Below are 12,919 nucleotides of genomic sequence, written 5' to 3'. Positions count from 1 at the left end.
TGACAGCAATGTACAGATCACAATGCTTATGTCTGCGATGCAGTGTCAAGACACAGTGTAAAACAATAAATTGAGAATAGGAAAACGATCACTACTATAAATCAGATTTAAAGTGTCAAATATCAATCAAAACAACATCGATAGTCGATACGTATTTGGCATCTCTAGTATTCTAAATATTAGTGCATGTTTCAATAATACTTGTTGTTTCATAAAATGAATAATTTGTTTAAATCAGTAATATTGTCTAAACGACATGTACTTTCTAAAAATACTGGGTTAATTTTCAATGCTGTGAGGAACCGTAAGATCAATATAAGCCATGAATATTTCTTTAATTAGAGCTATAGGAACCAACTATATAGTTACGTCACTTTTCAGATTGGAATTATGAATATAAACCGGGTCCCTATCCTAAAACCCCAGAAGAGCGAGCTGCAGCTGCAAAGAAATATGGAATGTCAATTGAGGAGTATCAACCACATCCCGAACATATGGGTTATGGTGACTATCCTAAATTACCTGACATTGGTGCAGATTCTAAAGATCCACACTACCCTTACGATCAACCAGAGTTGAAAAGAAATTTCAATGAGCCTGTGAGTTTACATTACAAAATTGAATATATTTGTATTTATGAGACTCAATGACTAATGGGTTTAAGACAGCCTTTCTTGAAAACTTAATAGTCCTGTGAAACTTTGATAGGAAATGTAGTTTGCAACCTTTATTAGAAGAATTTCCCTGGAGACCACAAAATATGCTTTGAGGTGTGGGGTTGTGAAGTTCACTGCAGCTTTCAGTCTTAGGAAAAGTTTATTATTTACTATGATTAAATTAGCCATTTCAGCTGTGATATTTTATGGATGAAATTATGGTAGAAGTGTATACATGTATACTCTGTAAAATGAAATTTACAAAGAAATAATGTAATCGTATTAATCATGTCTAAGTAGGAATGATTTTATTATAATCGTGGGCTACTGCTGTACTCATGGCTCATGAACAAATTGCATTTCATTGATCTCTCAATTACTATTTTTTAGATACATTCAAGCGCTGAGATTTTTGGGGAAGATCGCTATGATATAAGTATGAGACCACGTTTCTCATTGGCACATCAATGGACATGGTTTCTTGGAACTCTTGCTGGAGCTTTTGCATTGTACATCTATTTGGAAGACTATAAAATAGGAAGACCTGTGACTGCAAAGCAGTATCCTACTGATGGACCTCATTACCTATTTTCATCAAAGTAGATTTCTCGATTTAAAATACCTATTAAATATCTTACCTAGCCAATTCTGACTATTAATAAAGTCATTGTTGTAATTATTGTAATCATGTAGTTTTTTGTCCAAAAGCACTTAGTGAAATATACCATATTATTGTTTTCTAATGCAATTATTTTAAAATATGTTATGAGGGATTAAGGAATATATTGGTAGTATAATAGGGTTCAATATACAAATTCATTGTGTATTTCTTTTGTCAGCACATATTGTAGGCCAACCATATGAGATATAAATTATAAACTATTGCTGAATGAGTACAGTAATTAACAATTCATTTGGCTCAATTGGAATGTCTTGGTTTAAAAAAGGAGTTAAGAACTTACAAGTACAATTTATTTACTTTACAGACTCTCTTAAAAAGATTCTACTTATATATACTAGTAAAGTATTCATCTTCTAAATCATAAAGGTCTGCTGCAATATCATCCCGAAGGGACATGAGTTTCTGATCACATTCCTGTTGTTTTGTACGAAACAACTTTGAGTTCTGTGTGATAGCTTCATTAACTGAAGGAAAATCGTTTAATATCAAATATTGTTTGATGTCTGATACCAGTTTCATAAGTGACTCTCCTGCTCTCACTGAAAAAAAAAAGAGATTATCATTTGAACTTAAGAGGCAATAAAAAACAAGTGATATAAGTGTTTACCAATGTTAGCAGCTCTGACTTGCATTTCTAAAGTGTCCTGTTCTATTTGAGTCATTCTATTCAATTGGGATTCATTCTCTCCTCTTTCCCCTTTGGCAAGTCTTATTATTTCTAAAAAAAATATTACAACTCAGAAAATATAAATAACTCTCTTTTGAAAGTACATACATATTACTATCAATATCCTATTCATTCATAGGAGGCATATTTAGTAAATGGAACTTTGTTTTGATTAATTTTATCAGTGAATTAAGGATTTAGAGATATCTTTGATATTAAATTATATTTGAAAGTATCCATAACTTGTTTGCAAGTAAAAAAAAAAATTAGTTCCTAATGCATTTTCTTTACTAACTAGAACTTGTAATATATGCCCATGCTGAGCCGGGGTGAGCCGACAGCTATGTACATAATGACCAGCAGGCATCAAATAGCGCAATTTTGTTCCAAAATAAGAAAGAAAACTAGAATTATAGGTGCTAAATAAGTATGAATAATATATATATACTAGGAAACGTCTAAAAATTAGACATGTTCCTGTTAAAAGAATTACCTTCAAAGTTTTCAAGCATACTTTTAACGTCTTCTTTGAGCCTCGTTGTGTAAGATTTAAGTAAAGCTTCTTTATTTTGTGGTAAATTTCTATGCATAGTGATATCTAAACTAAAAATACAAAATCTTAAATACCCTAATAAAAATATTAAATCACGCTTTTCCAGGACAAGTCAACAGGATACTATTTTATAAACCATTAATTACAGAATTGATTATTGTATATGTCCAGTACACTGTAATGATTATCACGGATCAAATCAATAATAAACAATTTCAATGTTAGATATACAAAAAGCCTACAAAGAATTAAAATGAATAATAAGCATTTATAATTTAAAAACTGGAATAATCGCTGCGTAAACTAAACAGTAAACACTTAAATAAATAAACAAAATTTTTCAAAATAGGTTATAAATCAGCTTGAGTAGTTCGGCAAGAGTTAGTTCGGAAACGCTCCCTGTAACTAGTTCGTAGATCTTTAGTTCGGTTAGTAAAACCACGGATAACATATTATAACAAAGTACATAAAACTTACTCTTAAAAAAATAATTTAAAAACGTATATGTGGAAAGAATTACACGTTTTAAAATGTTGATCAGCTTACTGTCTTTATCTGACTCGAGTCGCTAGGGAACGAATTAATTTACAAGACAGCTGCGAACTAAACAGAACGATCCCAGTCGCAAACCAATAGGCACAAGACTAATTACTAGGCATGCACACTATGAGTGCTAATAATTATCGATATTAAGTAATCGAATTATGGATATTTTGAATTACAATGTTATTATCATAGATATTTAATCAGATATCTATGAATAGTATTACAAATATACTAGGAAAACCACTTTTATTCTTTGCGAATAATTGCTCAAACCTGACTTGTATTAATAGTTTCAGATTTCTAGTTATAATCAAAAATAATTTAAAATAGCAGACTATTAGTCTTTTTTTTACGTGGGGAATGTGAATGTGGGGTTGGACGGACGAGTACTGTGAGACTACTACTCATGAAAAACCACGATATTCCTTCTCGCCGCCATATTGCCGGGGTACGGGAATGAGCAGCTAAGCAGACCCCAACGTGAGGGTGGTCACGTTGAGGTCAAACTCTTTCTCCGCCTCCGCACACCGTGGGGAAGACGCACCAGAAGAAGGGATACGCCCCCCATTTCGACCTTCTATTGTGTGGACGGCAGACTTGAACCCTTGAGACTGCCACATACTTGCCCGCTCCGTACGTGCCTCTACAAGAGTAGAGTTGTAGCAGGAAATATATATATATTATGTTTTATTCTTCAGTAACACTAAATATTTTATCTCATTAGTACTCATTATATCTATTATCCCAAGTCTGTACCAAAATAAACAATGTAGATACCAGTAAATTAAAGTGAAGAAAGAAGAAATCAATGTTTCAATATCAGAGTACTGTAACTACCAACCGATTGATTTATTTTAGCTGCGACAAAAGGACTAAAGATTTAGATAACATTAAGATTTAATAATCAACAAATAAAACAAATGGAATTTGTTGTATAAAAACTATACTTTATAATAATTTATCCACATCTTTCTATCAATTCTTGTTTATATATGTAGGTAGATTCTTGCAAATTGTACGAAGGATACCTTTATGATCTTCATATATATCTCATCGTATATACCAAAGTATAGTATAGATATGTAATATTATATTATCTGTGCTATAGATATTAATCCATACTTAGACTAAAGTACAACTATGTATATTATTGTAGTATAATGTATAAATATTTATAAAAAAAAAATAAGTATTAGAAACTATAGGAAAACCAGCTGTAAATATTATAATCAAAATCTTGTATGTTTTGTAAATCTGGAGTATTCTTTAAGACGCAATGCATTTATATTTATAAATCCAGTGCTGTCTTCTGGTGAGAAGCCACCAGCCACGTCCATGGACACCAACTCCTTGTTGTAGAGACTGGCTGTAGGACTCTTTCGTGCTAAAACGGTTACTGTAATAGCAAAATCATATTTTAAATTTATATAATTCAAGGAGTTACCTACAACGGTAGGCATCGGTAACACAGTGTCCTAAATAATATTATATAGGTATATGAGAATATACCTATATAAATTAAATTATGGATACGTAATAGCCGAAGTCGGCCGCAAAATGTCAGTCAAAAGTAATAGGCGTTCATGGACATTATTTTGAGAATGCTTGTAGCAGTTATACAATATTTAATAGGGAGTTAACTATTGCCAGCAACTTTTGAGTTTCTATCGGAAAGCCGTTTCCGGATATCGTCATTCAGTTAAATTTGTATTTAGCAGGCAGTGTATATATAAGAATACACTATATATATAAGAATAAGGATCCATTCAGCCGAATTTTAGCTTCGTAAACTAAGGCCATAGGTTTGCAATTTTGAGAATTTTTACTTTTTTATAATTTATAATTTGTATTTTATATAATAATATATGTATATATACAGTTTTGATATTAACATGTACATACCAGTTCCTTTGAAAATTTGAACAGTAACTGTCCCAGTAACCGACTCTTGCGATAATTCTAAGCATGTTTTTGTATAGTTAGCTTCAGGTGAAAACCAAAATCCGTTATATACAAAATCGGCCATTTTATCTTGAAGGTATTTTTTTATTCTGTTAATAAAAACATTATATATTTATCACACATTCTATAATACATACCTACTAAGGATTTATTCTTTCATTTTGTTTATGAATTCATACCTTAGAACTTCTCGATCAAGAGAGTATGCCTCAAGATCAACGTGCGCTATATGTAATATTGTACCAGCAGGTGTTTCATAGAGTCCTCTTGACTAGAAAAGAAAATATACAAGATTAGATGTTTTACTTGGTGGGCTGTCCTCAAGAAAAAAGAACTACCAAATGATGATGCCTATTAATATCACTGGTATAAAAATTAATCATAAAAGTAACAAGTGATAATATGATATGTGGAAAACTGATCTGGGTAACTGGGTTAAAACAACTCGGTTTGTAATTTTTTATAACTTCATCTATAATAATTAAAAAATACAGTAAGTACAATGTATGTTAAAAATTACGTAATGAAGCTCTACTAACACACTACAAAGTATTTTTTATACAGGTTGCTCTCTATAGGGATAATCTATTAATAATCTAATATACCAAGCCAAGAGTTACGAATTATACACATAAAACTGAACTACTTTCACTGCGAGAGAATGTGGAAGAACTCTGAATTCATATGTTCTAATTTTCATACTAAATTAATCACCTGACCGCACAGTTTATACTAAAGGGTTAAAATATTTAAAAACAATACGTATTTTAATTTTCCACATTACTTCTTGTTTACATTTAATCAGTTTCATGAATAATTTAATTTAGTTTCGGCTTGATTTCGTCTATATAGGACTAGCCGTGTCTATACTTCAGGTAGGTCAGAAGGTTTAGAAAATTAATTACGTAAAATATCTGTTCCCTTTAGATACGATAGTAATAATTCTTTGTATTACCTTTAGTCCAAGAAAGCGGTTTTCTACGATGTCAATACGACCGACACCGTGTTGCCCTCCTAATTTATTCAAGGTCTGCACTAGAGGTACGAAGTTGGTGACGAGGAGTGAGTTTTCGTGTCCACTAGGGATTCGTACTGATACAGGAAGACCTAAATTAACAGGTTTTTCTTTACCAATCTATTTATACTTGTTAGATGATTTTAATAACACTTTTTATTATTTTCCTTCAGCATATATTCTTCTTTTGTACATTACCTGCCTGTTTGATGTTTAAACCCGTTTTCTTTGAAAATATTTTTTGTATTATAGAACACACGTGTTTGTATTAAAGGACGTTATTATTCAATCCGTATTGGAGGAGTAAAAATATAATACCTTAGACGACATTTGTTTACATAAGCGGCAAGAAACAGAACATAAATAGGCACATCAGCAAGAGAAAAAAAACTCGAAATAAAAATCTGCCACCTGAGTAACAAAAACCATGACTAAAGAAACGTGGCTTATATTTCGGATGGATATATGTATATTCATTAGGATCCTTAATGCGGACGTGTGTGATTGGTAATTACTGTAATATGAAAAATGAAGTACGATAATATTCCAATTTCTAAGAATTTGCAAAGAAATATTACGAATCAAGTATATAGTAGCAGTGCAGCCAAGCTAAAAGTGAATGTCAATACGATAATATATTTGCACATAATTATTATTAACAAACCTTTTTCGAAATTTATGTCTATTGTTGACGGGTAATCTTCAGTTTGTTGGAGGTCGCGGCTCATTTTATAAATTCCTTTTGGAGGAATAACGGAGGGATCTTCCAACACTCCTGATTCGTAACTGTAAATTATCCCAGTTACATTAATGTCTGTTTTTATACATAATAGTTACCCTATACATTTGTTTACAAATGGCATCAGCACACATTTTGGTCTCAGTATTATGTTACCATCATTTAGAAAAAAATGAAAGGAAGAAAATATATTTATGTCAAATAAATATATATTTTAAAAATCTTGTCAGTGATCCATACATCTTGTGTGTGTATAAAATAACGTAAACGTATAATATTGGATTTACTGGATGTTGCGGGTAATGATACGATGTTGCTGGTCGAGACGATGTATATTACAGATGATAATAAACTGACAATATGTACATAGAAATAATGATCTTATATACTAAATAAAAATAGGAAAATGTAAGGTGGGGTGACACAGTTTAGATACAGCAGTGCCTAGTAGACAATATTGAATTTGTCTTACTAGACATTATTAAATGCAATTATTATTTTATGTATCTAGGTGACTGTGTCCCATAGATATTCCTCCCTTGAGAGAAAATATATATATATATTACACACAAAAAAATTATAAAAGTTAATTATGAACAATATAAATTAATAAAATTTTTTTTTTTTTTTTTTACAAATTAAATCTCACTGTAGGATAAGATGTGCGTCCATAACGTGTCACTTTCAAAGGTCGGCTGTCAGCTGTTGACGAGCGGTGTCCTGTTTCTGCCTCGCCAGCAATTGCTTCGTTGTTTATTATGAATGCTGGCTTGAGTCTATCTATTGACACATTTGTTTCTTTTTCGTCACGCTTGATTGTGAATACTTTTCCTTTGCGTTTGACAACCAAAAATGGTCCTTCGTATGGTGGTGTCAACGTTGGACGTAATCTGTCACATCTCAGGAAGACGTGTGAGCAATCCATTAAACGAGGATGTACAAAAATGTTTTTATTTGTACTCTCTCTCTGTGGGATGGCTGCAACTCGGCTAATATTATTTTTAATATCTTTTATGAAGTCAGCATACGTGATTTTCGGCTCATCATAGAAATAATTTGCCGGTAACTTGATAGTAGTGCCATATACCAGTTCGACGGCGCAGCAACCAGTATCTTGTCGATAAATTGAGCGTAGTCCGAATAGAACTGATGGCAATTCTTTTGTCCAATTTATTGTGTTGGCTCTGGCTACTAATGCTGTTTTCATTGTTCTGTGTAATCTTTCCACTTTTGCATTAGATTGTGGATGGTACGGTGTAGTACGGATTTTCTCAATTCCCATCAACTTGGCGAGTCCTCTGAAAACGTCGGACTCGAATTGTCGTCCTTGGTCAGAGGTGATGTAGTCTGGACATCCAAAGCGGCAAATCCATCCCTCGTAGACAACTCTTGCAACAGTTTCTGCAGTTATATCTGCAACTGGAAAAGCTTCAGGCCATGAAGTGCATCTGTCGATTATAGTGATAATATATCGTTTATTTTGCGAAGTAGGTAATGGTCCTACGATGTCAATGTTTACATGTGAAAAATGCGTAGCAGGCAAATATTTACCAAGCGGTGAATTTGTATGTCTATGCACTTTCGATTTCTGACATTGTAAACATGATTCACACCATTTATTTATATCTGTATTCATGTTTGTCCATATATAATTATTGCCAATTAATTTTCTTGTAGTTTTTTTACCAGGATGACTAAGATTGTGGTAACTTTCGAAAATAGTTTTTCTGAAATCTGGCGGCAAGTAAGGACGTACTATTTCAGTGGAAATGTCACAATATATTTTTTTATTTGTATTTGGTACTTGAATTAATGACATACGTAATGATTTATTCTTTTTGAGTTGTTGTAACTCAATGTCATTCTGTTGACTTTTTTCTAAGTCGGATAAGTCGATAACGGTTGGAAGTGATATTGTTTCGATGACTCGTGATAATGCATCGGCAACCGTGTTATCGTGTCCGCTTACATGCTGTATATCTGTACTGAATTGTGATATGAAATCCAAGTATCTGATCCTCCTAGGTGACTCGTCCACCGAAGGTTTCTTCGCAAAAGCATGAGTTAGTGGTTTATGGTCGGTGTATATTGTGAAAACACGACCTTCAATTAATCGTCTGAAGTGTTTTATTGCCATATATATTCCCAATAACTCCCTATCGTAGGTGGAGTATCTCGTTTGAGCTTCTGTTAACGATTTGGAGAAAAATGAAATTGGCTTCCATTCGTTTTTAATTTTTTGGTGAAGAACTGCGCCAACACATTTTAAGCTAGCGTCAGTCATCAATGCGATCGTTGCGTTCGACTCTGGAAACGTCATAGTTGTGACGTCACGCATGTCTTGTTTACATTGTAGGAATGCTTGTTCTGCTTCCGTATTCCATACGATAATTGTTTTATCGTTTTTCTTGCTATTTCTTAAAAATACATTGAGCGGAGCTTGATGCTTGGCAGCGTGTGGAATTAGGTGCCTATAAAAATTCACCATACCCAAATAACGACGTAAATCTTTGACTGTCGTGGGTTTAGGGTAATCGTCGATTGCTTTTAGTTTCTCTTGTGTCGGTTTCATCCCTTGGCTCGTTATATGATAACCAAGAAAATCTAACTCATTTTTGAAAAACTCGCATTTGCTCATATTTATTGTAATTCCATATTCATTTAAACGAGTAAAAATAATTTCTAAATGTTCGTAATGATCCTTCTCGCTCTCGCTGGCTATCAGAATGTCATTGACAAATATAAAAATAAAGTCTAAGTCTCTGAATAGCGAATCCATAAATCTTTGGAACGTCTGACCCGCGTTTCTTAAACCGAATGGCATTCTTGTAAATTCGAAAAGTCCAAACGGAGTTATAATAGCGGTTTTCTCTGGCTCTGCAGTGGGAATGGAATGATAAGCCTTCCGGACGTCGATTTTGCTGAAGATGGATTTTCCACTAGCAATATACGAGAAATCCAATAACCTTGGAAGTGGATATCGGTCCGGTACGGTAATATTATTCAATGCGCGGTAATCACCGCATGGTCTCCATTCACCATTTTTCTTTTTTACCATGTGCAGTGGACTAGCCCATGGACTGCTTGATGGTCTGCATATGCCAATTTCTATCATGTCCTGAAATTCCTTTTTGGCAGCCTTATATTTATCTGGAGGAAGAGGACGAGCTCGAGCGCATACGGGAAATCCTTTTGTTATGATGTGATGTTTGAAAGATGTGATCGGGGTCACCACTGTTGCGGGTAATGATACGATGTTGCTGGTCGAGACGATGTATATTACAGATGATAATAAACTGACAATATGTACATAGAAATAATGATCTTATATACTAAATAAAAATAGGAAAATGTAAGGTGGGGTGACACAGTTTAGATACAGCAGTGCCTAGTAGACAATATTGAATTTGTCTTACTAGACATTATTAAATGCAATTATTATTTTATGTATCTAGGTGACTGTGTCCCATACTGGACTATTCAAAGTTTCAAACATTTATTTCACTTCTTGAAATGCAACTATATTATATATAGATAAACCTACATATATTATGTTTAACTTATATAAATCAGAACAGATAAATTGCTGATATGTCGTAAAAGATAGCATAAGATTTGAAGTTGGGAGGTGAACGATTATTATAATTTATTGAATGTTTATTACGATGAAAATCCATAACATACACATATTTTTGATAAAAATGTTCATAAAAAAGGTGATATGAACACTAAGGGGTTACACAACTCAATACAAAGCCCATCCGTAAAATCATACTATTGCAGCATTCGATTGGATGGTTAAAACGGGAATTTACCTTACGTGCATAATATTTTCATCTGTCGACCACGGTTCTTTAGGTGTTGCTGTTACAGGGATGTTCTCTTTCTTCGCAAATTCAATGAGGTCACTTCGTCCTTGAAATCTTTCAAAAAATTCTGGAAGGCGCCACGGTGCTATGATCTATTTCAACATAAATTTTGACCTATCTGGTCTTAGGTGCCGACGTGCAGATGGTACTACTACGTAAATGTGTGATTAATTAAAAAGCCAAGATGGAGCTAACAAGCTCACTATTGTGAACATAAGTTCTTAAATCATTACATAGTATAAAATAAAGTCTGTATGTACGCTTAAATCTTTAAAACTACGCAACGGATTTTGAAGCGGTTTTCTTTAATAGATAGAGTGATTCAATAGGAAGATTTATATATATATAATACATGTACACACGTGCGAAGCCGGGGCGAGTAGCTAGTAAATAAATATAAAATAAGTAGGGTACGGTTTTCTTCCGCTTGCTGTGCCCAACAGGGTCCATAATTAACCTACTTTGAAATATAGCTATCTATCCATCTAGTGTAAAATTATGGAATGCAAAGCTCTAATAAATAGATAAATACAGGTGATTTAAAAAATATTATAAAAAAATTATACCTATTCTATAATACCCATGTTATGTATGTAATTAAGTAATTGATATTTAAAAAATCCCTGCCACGTAAATTATAATTGTAGTCTGTACTGTATCTAGTATTTACTGCGTGTTAGCTTCTTTGACATTTTGTATAAAAAACATATTACCTTGCCCTCAGGCCACAACGAATACACGCTAAGCTCAAATCGCACTTGGTCGTTTCCTTTCCCTGTAGCACCATGGGAAATATACCTGGAATTAGTAGGTATGTTATATTTCTTAGTATTGATGTCATTTGATTAAATACGTTACATTTAAACCGTGCTTAAAACTTACTTTGCTCCTAGTTTTTTAGCAGCGTTCACTAATCCGACCGATATGCAGGGCCGAGCCAGAGAAGTTCCCAGATAGTAACGACCTTCGTAAATTAAACCCATTTGAATAGCTGGTAACATGTAGTTAGTTATAAATTCTTCACGTAGATCTTCTACAATTACCTATGAAGAATTTGTTGTAAGTTTATTTATATAAAGAAACAGGCAAAGCGAATCGGACTTATATAGCGAGGATCCCTAATATTTTGTTATATTTCCTTTACCTGCATCAGGATCATTGCTTTTAGTGGACATGAAATTTTATACAATGAAACAAAAAAGAACCAGTTGCTATATATAAATAAGATTAGCATTCCTTTAGTCGAGAATTGCCGTTCTATTTTGTTACTTTTGTTTTATTTAGCAATTTGTTAATGTGTTTTGTATGTTGTGACTATGATACCTCGTATACTTACATCTTTGGCTCCGATCGTTGAAGCTTTTTGTTTAGCTTTCTCAAAATCTTCATATTGTCCCACATCTGCCATGTAACAAATGACGTCGTAGTTCTTTTGAATCAACCTATTAGACATTATTATTGAAAATAATATTAAATTACTGTATTATTTATATAAATTTTAAACAAAATATAGTCAAGGAATTACCATTTTAATATGCAGCTAGTGTCTAAGCCTCCAGAATAAGCAAGTATTACAAGGTCTTTGGCCATCTCTTTCAGTGTCAATGAAACGACTCACTGACAATTAGTAAATGCAATAATACAAATTATAATGATGGGCATAATCTACATGTTATCATTTCGGGTCACAAGCTCACAGCCCAGTAAACAATGTCTTAAAATAAAACAAGTATTTGTTGATTAAATATATTTAATGAAAGTTTTAACATCTCAATACTGGTAATTAATATGCGTGAACAGTATTTTCTACATGTGTAATTGCACGAAATAAAATGTACTCGCCGTTGTTATCTACATTATGACGTAATGGTAGAAGTTAAACAAGGCCAATTTTGGTTTATTTTCATTTAACCAGTTAATTTCAATAGGTACAACAATTTGGTGAAATGAATATTTGGTATATATATTGTATATATCTATATGAAACGCAGCCTTAACTATAACATTACCTAAAACAATTACTTGTAATAAATAACCTTACCAATTAAATAATGAATGAGACAAGGAGAAATCTCCACCATTCCAAATCTAACAATACTGATAAAACAACAGCCGTATCTATTTTATTACTGAATATTTAAAAATCCTGTTTTGATTTATTTGCCAACAATGATAGAAATATTTAAGATGGCATTACATATACATAGAAATAAATACAACAGGACAATTT

The 12,919-nt window shown here is 32.7% G+C and overlaps 3 protein-coding genes across 3 annotated transcripts; 1 reads left to right on the top strand and 2 right to left on the bottom strand.

Annotated features, from left to right (window-relative positions):
• The first annotated feature begins 159 nt into the window (after positions 1-159).
• Positions 160-1,337, top strand: LOC131842916 (NADH dehydrogenase [ubiquinone] 1 beta subcomplex subunit 8, mitochondrial). The gene is made up of 3 exons (XM_059191490.1): positions 160-304; positions 382-599; positions 1,047-1,337. Exons 1-3 carry the CDS (start codon positions 217-219, stop codon positions 1,257-1,259), a joined length of 519 nt encoding a protein of 172 aa, XP_059047473.1. The 5' UTR covers positions 160-216; the 3' UTR covers positions 1,260-1,337.
• Positions 1,338-1,442: 105 nt separating this feature from the next.
• LOC131842917 (mediator of RNA polymerase II transcription subunit 22) lies at positions 1,443-2,942 on the bottom strand. The gene is made up of 3 exons (XM_059191491.1): positions 2,499-2,942; positions 1,946-2,056; positions 1,443-1,877 (listed from the first exon to the last, which is right to left on the bottom strand). The coding sequence occupies exons 1-3, from the start codon at positions 2,593-2,595 to the stop codon at positions 1,660-1,662; spliced, it is 426 nt and encodes a 141-aa protein (XP_059047474.1). The 5' UTR covers positions 2,596-2,942; the 3' UTR covers positions 1,443-1,659.
• Positions 2,943-4,175: 1,233 nt separating this feature from the next.
• Positions 4,176-12,319, bottom strand: LOC131842903 (argininosuccinate synthase). Its single transcript, XM_059191474.1, has 10 exons — positions 12,215-12,319; positions 12,026-12,131; positions 11,572-11,732; positions 11,403-11,487; positions 10,636-10,781; positions 6,746-6,867; positions 6,022-6,173; positions 5,246-5,337; positions 5,007-5,155; positions 4,176-4,500 (listed from the first exon to the last, which is right to left on the bottom strand). The coding sequence occupies exons 1-10, from the start codon at positions 12,277-12,279 to the stop codon at positions 4,334-4,336; spliced, it is 1,245 nt and encodes a 414-aa protein (XP_059047457.1). The 5' UTR covers positions 12,280-12,319; the 3' UTR covers positions 4,176-4,333.
• Between the last annotated feature and the right edge of the window lie 600 nt (positions 12,320-12,919).

Source organism: Achroia grisella, unplaced genomic scaffold (genome assembly GCF_030625045.1).
Source record: "Achroia grisella isolate CSIRO2021 unplaced genomic scaffold, CSIRO_AGI_Agris_v1 utg2671, whole genome shotgun sequence".
Taxonomy (NCBI): Eukaryota; Metazoa; Arthropoda; class Insecta; order Lepidoptera; family Pyralidae; genus Achroia; species Achroia grisella.
This window is presented reverse-complemented; position numbering and strand designations above follow the sequence as displayed.